This window comes from Hevea brasiliensis, chromosome 6 (assembly GCF_030052815.1).
Source record: "Hevea brasiliensis isolate MT/VB/25A 57/8 chromosome 6, ASM3005281v1, whole genome shotgun sequence".
Taxonomy (NCBI): Eukaryota; Viridiplantae; Streptophyta; class Magnoliopsida; order Malpighiales; family Euphorbiaceae; genus Hevea; species Hevea brasiliensis.
Genome location: NC_079498.1, coordinates 106,519,256 through 106,534,266, shown reverse-complemented (window position 1 = coordinate 106,534,266; position 15,011 = coordinate 106,519,256). Strand labels below are relative to the sequence as shown.

The 15,011-nt window shown below is 33.5% G+C and overlaps 3 protein-coding genes across 5 annotated transcripts; 2 read left to right on the top strand and 1 right to left on the bottom strand.

Moving 5' to 3' along the window:
• The first annotated feature begins 1,016 nt into the window (after positions 1-1,016).
• Positions 1,017-1,941, top strand: LOC110635749 (mitochondrial import inner membrane translocase subunit TIM23-2-like). The gene has a single exon (XM_021785181.2). The coding sequence runs from the start codon at positions 1,200-1,202 to the stop codon at positions 1,764-1,766; it is 567 nt and encodes a 188-aa protein (XP_021640873.2). The 5' UTR covers positions 1,017-1,199; the 3' UTR covers positions 1,767-1,941.
• Positions 1,942-2,748: 807 nt separating this feature from the next.
• LOC110635772 (dihydrolipoyllysine-residue acetyltransferase component 2 of pyruvate dehydrogenase complex, mitochondrial) lies at positions 2,749-8,351 on the bottom strand. Its single transcript, XM_021785221.2, has 19 exons — positions 8,189-8,351; positions 7,557-7,650; positions 6,810-6,886; positions 6,513-6,610; positions 6,399-6,439; positions 5,858-5,913; positions 5,708-5,782; positions 5,517-5,609; positions 5,071-5,313; positions 4,895-4,967; positions 4,611-4,711; positions 4,232-4,317; positions 4,080-4,155; positions 3,872-3,939; positions 3,725-3,791; positions 3,547-3,642; positions 3,359-3,461; positions 3,171-3,266; positions 2,749-3,064 (listed from the first exon to the last, which is right to left on the bottom strand). Exons 1-19 carry the CDS (start codon positions 8,225-8,227, stop codon positions 2,994-2,996), a joined length of 1,653 nt encoding a protein of 550 aa, XP_021640913.1. The 5' UTR covers positions 8,228-8,351; the 3' UTR covers positions 2,749-2,993.
• A 1,172-nt stretch (positions 8,352-9,523) lies between these two features.
• LOC110635780 (telomere repeat-binding factor 4) lies at positions 9,524-13,964 on the top strand. Of its 3 annotated transcripts, none has more exons than XM_058149085.1 (7): positions 9,650-9,788; positions 10,374-10,405; positions 11,020-11,210; positions 11,923-12,007; positions 12,918-13,001; positions 13,265-13,541; positions 13,645-13,964. In XM_058149085.1, the coding sequence occupies exons 2-7, from the start codon at positions 10,397-10,399 to the stop codon at positions 13,674-13,676; spliced, it is 678 nt and encodes a 225-aa protein (XP_058005068.1). In that variant the 5' UTR covers positions 9,650-9,788; positions 10,374-10,396; the 3' UTR covers positions 13,677-13,964. The 3 variants fall into 3 exon arrangements, with proteins under 3 accessions (XP_058005066.1, XP_058005068.1, XP_058005067.1); XM_058149084.1 differs by having other exon boundaries at positions 10,374-10,423; XM_058149083.1 differs by lacking the exon at positions 10,374-10,405 and having other exon boundaries at positions 9,524-9,788.
• Positions 13,965-15,011: the final 1,047 nt, after the last annotated feature.

Genomic DNA, 15,011 nt, shown 5'->3' with positions numbered 1-15,011 from the left:
TCCAGTATTGATCATCCACCACCACCACCACCTGGAGGAAACCAAGTTGGAAAACCAAACCTGCAAATGCCATTCAAAGCTTGTTGGTCTCCATTTGCAAGCTGCAATTCTGTGCTTGATCCTCCAATAAATAGATACAAATGTTTTTCCTACTCTTTTTTTATTGCCCAGTGCATTGCAGAATGGATCTGAAACTCGCAATAGATACTATCTTACAGGATACATTCTTAAAGATAAGTGATGGTTATGCAATTGTAACATATCATTGATCTTTTAGTCATTCCATTTCCATGGAACAATCCACCTTAGCATTTATTGGAGAGATTGGTCGATATTTTAATCCACTTAATCATTATAATCCAATTGAACTCTTTTATTTTTGGTACTAGCTAATCAATGAGATTCCATTAAAAATAAAAAATTAATAAAATAAAAAAGTAAGCTATAAATATTTTTTTATTTGATTTTGATTAAGATTCAAATCTTACAATAATGAGCGGAATCAAGAATTAATACAGGGGTGAAAATTTTATAATTGGTAAGGGTGATCACTTAGAGTTCAATGAATAACATTTAAATTTTGAAAACTATTTTTTATAAAATACACTTCAATAATTTTATTTATGTTTATAATATTAATTTCTTAATTTTACTAACTTAAAATTTTTGTTAGTTTACAGTTCAAATATACACATAATTATAAAAATAATAATTTAAAATTTTATAAAAAGTTTCATAAGCTGCAATTTATGCACGTATATAATTATAAAAATAAAATATAAATTAATAAAAATTAATAAAAATTTTCATCATTCTACATTAAATATCAAAATTTAATAAAAATCTTGTAAACAAAATTATCAATTTTAAGTACAGAATAAAATAAGAAATAATAAAAAAATGGACGAAAAAGAAAAATGAGCAACGGCAGAGAAAGTTATTAAACTAGGACTAAGATAATCACATTTTGGATTAAAAAAATGATTAATTTAATAAAAAATGAAAATATGCCAATTTTTCTTAAAATTTTGCTTTGCAAAGAATAAAGAATGAAACACGTAGGCATAGTTAGGCACAACAGGTAGCCATTGCCAAAGCTCTAGCTTTTCCCTTTCACCAAACAGACCAGCACCCAAAGCTCAAAGCTTGCTGCAACTGCAACCAAATTCCACCTTCCCCTGACCCTAGCCCTAACCCTAATGGCTCGCTCTGGCTCTGATCACGAGCCCGACCACACCCAATCCTCACAAGCCCGCCTTTACAACCCATACCAAGACTTAAACATTCCAATCCAGACCCTCTACCAACTCCCAACCTCTCCGGAGTTCCTCTTCACCGAAGAATCTCTCCATCAGCGCCGCTCCTGGGGCGAAAAACTGACCTTTTACACCGGTTCTGCCTATCTCTCCGGCTCTATTGTCGGCGCTTCCATCGGGTTTTTCTCTGCCTTCAAATCCTTCGAACCCACTGATACTTTGAAACTGAAGGTGAATAGGATTCTGAACTCGTCGGGCCATTCGGGACGAGCCTGGGGGAATCGGATCGGGATGGTGGGTTTGATCTATGCCATGATGGAGAGTGGAGTGGTGGCAGTTACGGATAGGGACGATGTGTGGACCAGCGTGGCTGCAGGGCTTGGGACGGGGGCGGTGTGCAGAGCGGCGAGAGGAGTGAGGTCGGCTGCGGTGGGTGGTGCGTTGGGAGGGTTGGTGGCTGGGGCTGTTGTGGCGGGGAAGCAGACATTGAAGAGGTATGCAATGATTTAAAGTACAGAGAGATCAAGCTTTGCAAATTTTGCAAAGTTTAGGCTTTCAGTTCTAATTACGTTTACGAGTTGTATCTGATCAATTTTGATAGTGAATTTGTTAGCCATATAATGGTAAAGTTGATGCTAAGTTCATGAAGGTTATAAGAATGTGGAATCAATGAAACTATTGAACATGCTTTGGAAAAATTTTCAACTTGTAATGATTAATAAAATTGTATGTAAATAATTAGGACAAATTTTGATAATTATTTTTAAATTTATTTATTTATAATATTATAATATCTTAACTTAAAAAATTAACATAAAATACTATTAACTTTTAATAAAATTTTATAACTTTCGGTTATCAAACGCTGGTTTGGATAATTTTAATATAAAATTTAATTAGTATTTTTTTTTTTTAAATTATGTATAAATTAAATTTTTTTCTCAATAAATAGAATAATTTTATATTTTTTATAAAAAATGAGAAAAAAATTTTAACTAATTATCATGTGAGAATTATTTACATTAATTTTTAGTTGAAAAATCAGTAATTGAAGTAAAAGTATAAAATTTAAAAGTTTAAAAAATTTTATATTATATTTTAAAATTAAATAATTATAATGTTATAACTATACAGTGTTATAACTATATAAATTTAAAAACAGTTATTAAAATTTATCCAAATAAAATATTCGCTACATAGTAATGGTGGATTTGCATGGGCAATGACTTGCATACTAATGATTGGGAGTGGTACTTCACTCTATCATGATTGAGGTTGCTAATTTCTTTCAGTTGGATGCTCAAGGAAACTTGCAAGGTACTGATCCCAATCCATATGATGTGAGGGCTCAAATGGACTTTCTCCGAATTCACAGTCAAACGGGAAAATAAAGGATTACACAATTATACACCGAACCATCCAAGCTTTGAACAGACAATTATTATTATAATTATTATAATCATTTATCAACATTTGATGGTGGCATGATCACTAACAAAAGAAAATCTATTCAACAAAAGGTATCACCTTGGTAAAGTGCGCTATTACACTCTGCAAAAGCAAAATTGAGCGAGTTTTGCTTTTGAATGCCTCAAAAGAACCCAATACTTTTATTCTACCCAGCTATTTTTTCCTATCTAACGACTGATTGCAAAAAAACAAATGCAGCTCAATGTTAATAATGGCAACTGCAAAGAAAGGTGTACAAAGAAATGACAGAAAGAGCCATCAACTGATTTACAGCAACATTGATTCAGGATTCTCAATGTAGCCCTTGAATGCTTTCAGCCATTCAGCACCAACTGCACCTGAAGAGAATGTACAGTGTTATATATCCCAAAGATGATACTCGATGAAAGCTAGACACTAGATATAGTTAAGCTCATTGAAGAAAGTGTCGCTAGAGTTGCCTACCATCTATGACACGATGATCACAACTTAGGGTTACTGACATGAAGGAAGCGAATTTAAATTCATCAGGACCAAAACCAGGAATAATCCTCTTCTCAGCTGCTCAATAATAAGGTCAAATAATCACAAAGATAAGAATAATTGTAAGAAGATAACTTTGATTCAAAAGTGTAATTGAGTTCACATCTTACCAGAGCCAACTGCAAGAATGCCAGATTGAGGAGGATTAACGATGGCACAGAATTGCTTGATGCCAAACGGCCCTCCCAAATTTGACACAGTAAATGTGCCTCCCTGCAAAGAGGAAAACACAAATCATATAAATACATTTAGGATAAATCATCCAGAAAGCCAGCTGGCACAGAAGCATAATTCTCACCTCATAATCTTCTGGTTTCAAGCTATTCTCTTTAGCTTTTTGGGCCAAATATTTGACCTCCTCTGCAATTTTAGACAAACCTTTCTTGTCTGCATCCTGCAAATTTTACACCATAAAATGAAGTCATTAGAACATAAGTATTATGAAATAACAGTACTGAATATAGAAAACTGCTTACCTTAACAACTGGAACATATAATCCATTATCTGTCTGTACAGCTACATTAATATTCACATTATTATACCTTCATTTAAATCAAAAGGGAAGGTATGTCACATTACGGATTACACAAATTCTCATAATGTCTATTAATTGTACACTTACTGGCGAATATAGTTATCGGTCCATGAACTGTTGCATTGGGGAACTTTTCTAAGAGCCAAGGCAGCAGCCTGTAATTACGGTGTTGTTGAAATTACTCTACAGATCAAACCAATAAAGAGCTGCTTCTAAATTTTAATAGCTTATGACAACCTCTAGACTGAGTCTCTGATATTTCATGCGTTATAAATATTTCCCAAAACTTGTATACCTTGATTACAAGATCATTTATAGATATCCGCTTTCCACCTGAGGCCTCTTGTAATGAATTTAGTTTGCTCCGCAAACTGCATCAAAAATAACAGTTTGAATAATTACAAAAAATAATTTAAAAAAATAAAGAGGACAGAAAATAATACTTACTCCACAAGTTTGTCAACACATGTGTCTACAGTTAAATAATAATGAGGAATAGTTTGCTTTGATAACAATAAGCGTGAAGCTGTAACCTGTCAATTTCATACCAGGAATATGCTTCAGAATAACAAAGAGAATATATTATATGCACTAAGAGAAACTCTGTGTGACACTGACACCATGGAAACGGCATTCAGTAGTTCTATGATTAGCAATGATATTGTAGTCAAATTGTTCAGCGAAGAAAATTATTAGCATATATGTGCAGAACTCAACATCTGGTAGAAATTATTGAGCAGAAAACAAGAGATCCATGAATATTTTTTCTATCCTAAGTTTCTCATTAATCAGGTCTATGTTTATTAGTAATGATTCCTAATATTACCTTTCTTATCTGGGAATGAGGAATGTCAACATAATCTAATGCAGCAGGTGTTGTGTCCTTGGCCTTAGGTGCTGCTGCTGAAACTTCCTTCCCACGTGATGCTACACCATTAGGAAAATTCTTCAGTAAATTATGCTACTATTAGATCTGGTATAAATAAGTAAGAAAATCAAGACAAGATTCATGCCTTGCATTATACAGCAGGCCAAATATTTGCTTAAATCAGGGTAGAGAAGAATAACTAGCACCATAATCATCAGGTATACAAAGTTTAGCCATCATACCCAAGTAATCTTCAATATCAGCCTTCACAATGTCTCCACCAGGACCTGTTCCTTTAATGCTTGAGAGAGGTACCTATATTTGTGATAAACAAAGTGAAGCAACAAAATCAATTAGAATAATATCGAGAGCAATAACTGCATTATATCACTGAACAACATAGTTAGGTCATATTAACATTGTGATCTTCAGCCAATTTTCTTGCTAGAGGACTAGCAAAAATGCGATCTTCAGGAGTTGCACTGGGCTTGGAAATCTTTGGTTCTGGTGAACTAACTGTTTCCTCAACCACCTCCTTGGGTGGGGGAGGTGGGGTAGAAGTAGCGGGCCCTTTAGCTGCAGCAGCACCATCTGATGCTGAAGGACTGTAATCCTTAAACTTGGGAATATCTTCCTCATCTTCAACCGTAATAGCAATTACCTACATAAAAAGATACAACACAAAAATTAAAAGAGAACCTGAAAATTACAGCCATACTCCTACAACAAGAGGCAAATCCTCCATCAGCATAAATCCTTCCATTATCTAGTCCCATGCTTAAACAAAAGGGAAAGAAATAAATTAAGGAAAGAAGAAGCATAGTTAGTAGCACAGTTTATCCTAATACCAAATAAAGACAATACCTCACCAACTTTAATTTCTTTTGATCCATCCCCCTTTATTATCTTTGCAAGGAAACCTTCTTCCATGCATTCCATCTCGACTGTTGCTTTATCCTTAAAATTTTAAATAATGAGAAGTGTAAATGTTCCATAATGAGCAAGATAAAAAAATAAGAGTAGGAACCTGACCAAAATCAGTACAGGGTCCCTACCGTTTCAACTTCGCATAGTACTTCACCAGGTGAAATTTTTTCACCCTCTTTCTTCAGCCACCTTGCTATATTACCCTGAAATTTGGAAAATAATCAATTAGCATATCTAGCATGCAATGATGCTTATATAAGATACAGAAAGGTACATGCCTCTGTCATTGTAGGTGAGAGAGAAGGCATTCCAATCTCTTGGTGTGGAGGAAGACCTGCAACATATTTTGAACATTCTCCACTGGTCAATAAAGCAAAAATTTATTATTAATACTCTCCCATGTGAATTTTACATTTCATTCTTCACAGAATCTCTACATAATTATCAAGAATAATTGTCAAATAAAAGATGAAAAGACTTACAAGTCCTTTGTTTCAGTGATCAAATAAAATAAAACAAAACCAAGTTTGAGGGCAAAAAACATAAATAATGAAATGCATATCAGACTTCCAAAAGAGAAAAGCCCAAGTACTCAAATAAGCATTTAACCGAAAATAGCATGCTAAGATTGTTGCATTATGACTCATGGTTTAGAATTCAAGCACATGTTCAAAGGTGACAAAGCCATAACATAAGGATTTAGTGCTTTAAATGCAGATTAGAAAAGTGTAAAGGTAACAATGAAAGAAATAACAGAAAGGATTTAATAGGGACTAGAACAATATAAATACATAATATATAGTTAAGGATATGCCATACCTGAATCAGATGAATATCCTCTCCTTGACTGTACCTGTGAACTGACATAGGAAAAGAAAAAGTTAATTATAATAATTGTGATAAGTAAAACAGGGGGAAATTATAAGAAAATACCAAGAAAAACCCTTCATGAGTAGTGGTCCAGCCATTGGGATCCCAACTTGCATTATCGTTCTTGAGACATTTTTCCTAGATGCACCAAACAATGACACCTACAGAACAAGATAGACATTTGTAACCATTTGCCAACTGAATCTAACTTCAATAAGGATAACAAATTAGGGAAAAAAGTAGCGAGAAATAGTTGATCCAAGCCTAAAAGAAATGACTAAAAAGTACAACAGAAAGGCCCCAATAATTGAGACTTGCAGTAAATATGCTGATCATTGAAACAAAGCAGCCAGAACTTACAGTGTTATTAGTAGCAGTGCTAGAGAACTTTTCTTTTTCTGCAGCTAAAAAATCATGATGACAAACTTTACCAATATCTGGAAATAACGAACTTATCTTATAACAATAGAAATAAAAATTTATGAAAGTGAGGCAATAATGTGCATCTGAATAACAAATATCTTAGGTGAGAAAAATGAATGTAAGATGAAATCTAAGCTAGATCAACCAGACAAATCATCAACCAGAGATATTTTATGATGTTTTATCTGCCAGACGCAGAGAAGAGAGAGAGAGAGAGAGAGAGAGAGAGAGAGAGAGAGAGAGAGAGAGAGAAAGAGAGATATGCAAACGACATAAATCACCATTATAAGACGTAGATGGATCCTAAAAGCTAAAATTTTAAATTAATTAACGGAATACATGGCCCAGAAAACAAACAACAAATTTTCACATCTGCCACTTGTTACCATTCATTTTATTATACAGTACACCCAGAGTTCACATCCTCAGGACATCCCATTCACAGCCTTTTCCCTTCATAAGTAAAACAAAAGACACGCTACTGGACGACATTTCAATATAGATTTTGGAGACCATCCAATTATCTCATGGATGCTAATGCTTGGATCATTGGAGAACATGACAAAAAACAAAATGGCAAGCATGCCAAGTTTGGAAGATCAGGACGGGGACTGCTAAAAACACAGTAATAAGACTTAACATTGCAGGCAAATGAGAAAACTGGCCTCAAGATCAGGTACTTACCATCCTTTTTATTGAAGAAGAAGCAGGTATCATTAGAAAACCAACGAACCAAACAAGCATGCTGATGCCGAAGCAAGTTGGGAACATTTTTTAACTGTAAAAAGTACAAAAATCAGACAAAATTAAAATTTAAAACGAGAGCAGTAACGTCTGTCACTAATTAAACATCATCAACGTAGTTCTTGAATTATAATCCATTAAAAAAATCAACGGATTTAAACTGAATATTGAGATGCATGCAGTGTTCCCGAAATGACCCACTAATACGAATGACCCAACAAGTCTTCCACTGAGATTTCCGATGCCTAAATACACATCTAATGCCGACAACAGAAGTTTTGTAAGCAAAATCAGAAGAATCATTCAGAAAATGAATCTACACAAAAGTACGTCATTGTTTGCAAGTTGTTTACTCGTATTTGGTGAAATGAAACTGAAAACAGCTCAAAAGCAGTAATTACCAATGACCCACCAATCTAATATGCCTGAAAAGAGGATCTAAGTCCATACCAATAACTGAACAGGAAATGGAACATCAAAACTAGAGACACCCATTTAAAAAAAAATAATAAAAAAAAGAACGCAAAATTGAAGTAGAGAAAGGTTAAAAACGAAGCGATCTTTTATATTACCTTTTTCGAGTGATTGATTATATGAGATGCATAAGCCATGACTCGAATCTTAAATGAAATTGCTCAACCAAGAAACGACACCCCTAAAAAAATTGAACAAAACCGATGGGAAAGTGAGGAAAATAAGAGAAATGAAGAGGCAAATTGCCTTTGTAATTTTTTTTTTTTTTTTTTAAGGTGAGGGTTTCAATTTTCAACGATTCAATTTTTTTTGGTTTCCGTGTGGTAGTTTTGTACAGTTGCCTTCCGTATGAACAAATCTGGGCCGTTGCTCGTGCAAGTGAAAATGTCATAAATGAATCTATACCGTTAATATGTTGTTCGATGTGTGGAATTAGGCACATGTGCGTAAACACAAAACATGTTTCCAAAGCAAACATATCCTAGTTAGTTTTCTTTTAAGTAACTATAATATATATTTTAAATATAATTTTAAGAATATACATATATTTTTTATAAAAATTATAATAATTTAAATATATAAATATATAAAATTAAATTATTTTTTAATAAAAATATAATATATTATTATATGAATGAATTATGAGAATTCAGCGTAAAAATATCTTCTCCCTTGATTTAGACAAAAAAAAAATTAAATTTTTAATGTGATTAAACATAAATGAAACTATTCGACTAAGAAAACAAAGGCACTATTTACATGGTTTAGGTTTCCAATTTCAACTATTTAATTTTTTTTATATTTATATAAATATTAGGTAAAAATTTTTAAAGTAAAACATATATTTTTACATAAATTTTCATATTTATATAAATATGAAAAATTTTTAAAATAAATAATAATATGATCATCTATGCATTCAACGTAGGTGGCAGCCTTTCTCATATGTGAATATGTTTTCTCTTGTCAGACCCAAAATTTATATTATGTTTCTTTACCATTTTAATAAAAAGCCAATTAAAGAAATAATAATTAATCAACTACACAGCATTTTTTTTTTCAGTTTCAAAAAAAATATATAATATTTTTTAATAATTAATCAACTGCCATTTTAAAACCTCTGATATATTCTTTGTTAATTTATAAAATTTTTAAAATAATTAATTATGAAATTAAATTTTAAATTTTTTACATTAAAAAATAAATATATATTTATTAAATTTTGCAAATATCAGACAATTTTTGGACAATATTATATTTTAAAAAAAAAATTATGAAATATTTTATTTTTTTATATAATTGATTTTATTAGAATTTAAATTCTGTATTTTATATATAATTGATTCTGATTACATCGAACGGTTCTCATTTCTCAGGTGCTAATAAATTATTTATTTTCAATTAAATCTGAAATCGTAATAATATTATTATAAATTGCAGGGAAAAGCGGGAGGAAGAAACAAATGTCTTCCCACTGGCATTGCAAACGAAAAAACGAAAATCGAGTGTGAGAGAGCGCAAGGAAGAGAGCAGCAGGGCAGGGGTATAATGGGACACCAGAAGCAAAAATGGACGGCGGAGGAGGAGGAGGCACTGCTAAACGGAGTAGCTAAGCATGGTCCTGGCAAGTGGAAGAACATTCTCAAAGATCCCGATTTTGCTCCTTTCCTCACTCAACGCTCCAACATCGACCTCAAGGTTACTATCTATTTACCATTCTTGCCATCTTCCTTTATCTCTTGTATTCACGCACATATTCCTTCGCCCTAAACCACTGCATTTTTTAGGTTTTCAATGTCGGTTTGGTTCTAATGTTGAACATCTTCCGGGAAATAAGAAAATTTGCATTTCGTGAAAATTTGATGAATTTAGGTTTTTACTTGTATTAGTCAAAAACCCTAGGCTTGTTCACGAATTTACGAGATTATGGTTTTTCAGCTCTAAATCACTTTTGAATTGAGCAATTGCAAGATAATAAGTTGCTACTCTGATTTGATGATTTTGATTACTAGGCTACTGCGTTACAAAGTAAAAAATTAGGTCACTGTGATAAAATCAGGCTTTTATATTTTTTGAAGGAACAATTCAGCGTAGAAATAACTAAAGAAATGGTTGGTGTTGTACAAGTAGCTACAGTGATTTGGATGGAGAAAGGTAGTAGTCAGATTATGTGTGCACTTTCTCTAGGCAGGAGGCTAGGGTTTAATTTTGAGGAAAGTTGGATATCTATTTTTATGTTTCAATTATAAGTTGAAATTAAAGGGGGTTTTATGTTAAATGTAGGTGGAAGGGCTTTCTAGGAGGCCATGGCGGATGTAAGTGGAGACAAGCAGGTCAATTGACCCCTTTTTTATTAAAAAAAAATCTATATACATCATAAGTTTACTTTTTGAATCCACTTTTTGTTAAAAGTTAAAAACAAAGAGGGAGATGGTTTTTATAGTATTAATAATGATGTAATTTTTTATAGTTTTCAGGTTATTAGACATTGTCGAATCTAATGCTAAGATATTATTATTATATTTTTTGACATTTTTTTCTAGTATTTTATTATTTATTGACCCTAGAAAAAAAAATTCTACATCTGCTACTGTTAGGAGGGACTTACTCTTAGTGAAATGAATGGACTGAAGTCTTTCTGTTAAGTGTTGACACTTGGTCTAGCATCTGAATTCAATTTGTATAATTGCAACTTGGAAGTCCAGACAACCCTTTGAATATACTGTTTTTCCTTGTTATTTATTAATATATCTTGTCACCATATACCTTCTTCTGCTGTCAAACTTTGTTCAATAATATTGCCCTTTTATGTTTCTTACTGTTCAGCTTCTTGTAATTTAAGTTACCATGGTATTTTTTTGCTGTATGTATTATTGTTGATATAGCAAAAGTTCAGAGATCCCTGTCTCATCCATGCTTGTATACACAGGACAAATGGCGGAATTTAAGTGTTAGTAATGCTGCACAAGGTTCTAAGGATAAATCAAGGGGTCCTAAAGTTAAAACCATAGCAGTAACTCCACCCTCCAATGCACAAAACTCTGCTCCTGCTGATGGATCTGCGGATGCTCTTATGGATGACCTTTCAAACAATGCAGTGGATGGAAAAAGTGCTCCAAGGTTGTCAAATTTGTTCTTTTTGGTGTCGCTCATTTCTAGTAATCTATATGGTACATAAATTTCTGTCCATGTTTAATTTTGTTATAGGTATCAAATCATTAAGTTATATCTTTGTTATGTTCTTAACATCTAGTGCTTGCTTTAAAAGTTATGTTACTGTCTGTTTTGTTGTTTACTTTTTGGAATTTATTTTCTAGAAAATAAACACTGATGGAAGTTTGTAATCAAATTTCAATAATTGATGATATTGTTGGTTGTATGTTTGTGCCTATTTTGTACAAACCTCTTTTATGCCCTTCTTTAATGTAATTTTTACCACACAGTGGATCGTGAAGAGAATTATTTCAGATTCTAGATATTACAGAATTCTGTTTGCCTTTTATTATTTCACAAGCCGATCAGAGATTGAAACTGTGGTATTCTATGTTGGACTAGCTGATAGTCTTTATTTGTACTGAACTGATATTTTAGTATTGTTAATATATCTTATGTTTTATTAAGTTCAAGCACTATATTGATGCTGTTTTTGGAATGCCTCTGTACTCCTCTCAGCGGCATTTAGTCCTTTCCATTTACATTTGCTAATCAAATCTGTGGAACCATTTTGATATATATGAGACTAGTTATCATAAAACATTTGGTTTCTTCTTTCTTTTTCCTATTTATAGGAATTTCATACTATTGTTCTGCCCACTATTGTTCTGCCCACCAGGTACAATGCAATGATTTTTGAAGCTCTTTCAACCATAAAAGACACAAATGGATGTGATACTAGTGCTATTGTTCACTTTATTGAGGTAAGATGGATTCCTCTTGTTATCTTCCTTGTTGTTTTTGTTCCCAATGTACCTATGACCTGTGTCAAGTTTTACTGTGTTGGAAAACTGGGTTCTGGGTAAGAAAACCGAATCCTGTCTAGCCTCGGGCTTAAACATCTTAAAGGATATGGGAATACAATTTGTTTTGATATCTGGCTGCACGAAATGATTTTCAAATCCCTCTATTATTGCTCTTCAAAGCTTAAATATTTTCGATCATGGGTTGTTTTTCCTTATTTGTCCTACTTCTAATGTCAGAACTTTGTTAGTGTGATTTTACCATGGGATTTCTAGTGCTGTGTCACAACATAATAAGAATTTTCATTACCTATATGATACTATAAGACACAGGGTGCCAGGATGGACTTAAGGCAATGTAAATGTCACTTTTGTATAAGACAGTAAAGACTGTAATATATCTCTTGGCCATTGCCTGTCCTTTGTGTAGCACATAATACTTGAAGGTAGAAATTCACTGCTCGCTCTCTGTTTTTTAAGTTTTTGGTGTTGGGGTGGGGAGGGAATTGAAAGAGAGTGGAAACCTTTGATTGTCTGCTGGGACTTACATTTCACTCAAAGATAGAAAAATGCAATTCAGGGGGTTAAGTTTTGGACAAGTTTCATCTAATATTGGTGTAATTGTCCAGCTAATGAATTTTACCTTCAAACACAAGCAAAATACAACCGTACCGCCATGTTGAATTTTGATGTGCTGCTGCTCCTTATTTCTTCACTTCACTGTTTTTATCCTTACATGAGCTGCATGGCACAAGGGTCGAACCATAAATATGGGCCAATATTTTGTTATTCTTTGGTAACTTGACTCTTATTTTGTCTCTATTTAATTTCATACGAGTTCAGATTATGACCAGATATACATGTGGTGCAGCAAAGGCATGAGGTGCCACAAAATTTTAGAAGGTTATTAAGTTCAAGGTTGAGGAGGCTTGTTTCACAAGGCAAATTGGAAAAGGTGAAAGATATTTTCAGGATACTACAATGAATTGCATCTGCTTTAATCAGCTTTGGTTTCCCAATTTTTATGTGTAGTTATAATGTCATGACATTTGTTAAAATATAATCACAACACTTCAAGTACAGTTGTCATTGCTGCATTGTATACATTAAAGTTTTTGTCATGTTGGAATTTTCTTCTATGGTTTTTTATTTGGTGCATGCAATTTACTGGTGGTTTATTTGATTGCTTCTTACTTTCTGCATATCATCAACTTGCAGGTCCAAAATTACTATAGAATCAGTAAAGATGCTTCATTGGGAACAAAAACACCAACCCCAAAACAAAAAGAAGTAAGGCCAAGGCAGTCACAGAATTCTGGATTAGTCTCTGGTGAGACAGTGGAGGAAGCAGCAATAGCTGCTGCTTACAAGGTTGCTGAAGCAGAAAATAAATCATTTTTGGCTGCTGAAGCTGTTAAGGAGGCAGAAAGAGTATCAAAGATGGCAGAAGACACGGACTCCATGCTTCAGTTAGTGAAAGAGATTTATGAACAATGTAAATGCCCAAAACATCCCCTATCTATTTATATATTCACTTGCTCAATCATCTTGAAATCCTATAATAATAATAATAATCTACTTTTTATGAATTTCTACAGGTTCACGAGGTGAAGTTATTCTCTTGGCTTGAGTTGTCGAATGTACAATTAGGAAAAGCAAAATTCTTAGTTATTTTTGGAATCTTTATGTAAATTCATTGCGTGTGGCAATGGTTTTTTCTCGGAGTTGCATTAGGAACAGTGTCCATCTTTCTTTCCCCTTCTTTTTTGTCAACTGAAAGTACAGTATGGTCAGTGAGAAGTCGTGCTCTTGGCTTGAGTTTTCGAATGTACAATTAGGAAAAAGATATATATATTATTAATTTCGGAATCATGTAAATTCATTGAATCAATGGAACAGTTTTAAACTTTATTGCTTACGTGGAAGTGGCATTTTCTTCAGTTCTCTTAGAGGCTGTCTTTTTGTCCCCCCATTTGTCAGAGCAAACTATATTTTGACAAGTAAAAGATTAATTTTTTTTTTATTATTATTATTGAAATAGTGAAAGATTGAATGGTTAGCAGCTTACAAATGGCCATGCATATACCTCTTTATATGAAAGATGCATTTCAGGCTTATACTTCTTTATATGAAAGATGCGTTTCAGGCTTTGTTTGGACGGGGAATAAGCTGAGGGAAGGGTAATTAAATGAAAGGGTAAACCACTGATGAATTATTGAAAATTATGTATATCCTCTTTGGTTCTATGGTGTCGAGAGATTAAAAAATTGTACTTTTCAAAAAAGTATAATTTAAAATATTAAACAGTTTTTAAAAACTTTATTTAATTATTTTAAAATTTTTACACTTAAAACATGTTAAATTTAACTTTAAATTAATTTTTAAAACATTTTAACTAACCAGCCTTCATCGGGCCGAATTGAACCAGACCGGATTGGACCGGTCGAATCGGACCAGCCTTCTTCTTTCTTTTTCTTCTCCCCATTTTTCTTTCTTTTTCTTCTCCTCGCGCGTTCCCGTCGCCCTTCCTCTCTCTCCCATTTTCTCTCTTCTCCTTCCTCCCCACCTCGCCGGCGCGCTGCCCCAGCCTTTCCCCGCTACCGGCCGACGTTCCAAGTGACCGGAAATGACGCGCGAAACTACCCCATGCGCACGCGCCGTTTCGGCCAAAATCCGGCCAATTCGGCCACCGTTTAGGCCGGGTCTTGTGTCTAAACTCATCTACACCTCGAGAGCTTTCCATAGACATCAAGAACACCAAAATCCATCGAGCGGTTTGCCCAATTTTTTTTCTGGAAATTTTAGCCCATTTCGACTTTTGGGCTAGATTTCTCGCAAACTGTGAAACCCACGAGAAAACCGAGAGTACCAAAACGCTCCACTCGTCGAGAGCTTCGCGACAATATAAATTTCAAAATTTTTCGACATCGTTTTTTGGTGAGTCCCACGAAACTTCATAGTATTT

What these genes read in the sequence shown, in the direction of transcription:
- LOC110635749 (XM_021785181.2), top strand. Translation starts at nt 1,200, where the DNA reads ATGGCTCGCTCTGGCTCTGATCACGAGCCCGACCACACCCAATCCTCA.
- LOC110635772 (XM_021785221.2), bottom strand. Translation starts at nt 8,227, where the DNA reads ATGGCTTATGCATCTCATATAATCAATCACTCGAAAAAG. An exon ending in CTTCTTCAATAAAAAGGATG is followed by an intron (nt 6,887 to 7,556) that starts GTAAGTACCTGA and finishes CGTTATTTCCAG; the next exon opens with ATATTGGTAAAGTTTGTCAT. An exon ending in CTCATGAAGGGTTTTTCTTG is followed by an intron (nt 6,440 to 6,512) that starts GTATTTTCTTAT and finishes TTCCTATGTCAG; the next exon opens with TTCACAGGTACAGTCAAGGA.
- LOC110635780 (XM_058149083.1), top strand. Translation starts at nt 9,639, where the DNA reads ATGGGACACCAGAAGCAAAAATGGACGGCGGAGGAGGAGGAGGCACTG. An exon ending in CTATTGTTCACTTTATTGAG is followed by an intron (nt 12,008 to 12,917) that starts GTAAGATGGATT and finishes CATGTGGTGCAG; the next exon opens with CAAAGGCATGAGGTGCCACA. An exon ending in GAAAGAGATTTATGAACAAT is followed by an intron (nt 13,542 to 13,644) that starts GTAAATGCCCAA and finishes GAATTTCTACAG; the next exon opens with GTTCACGAGGTGAAGTTATT.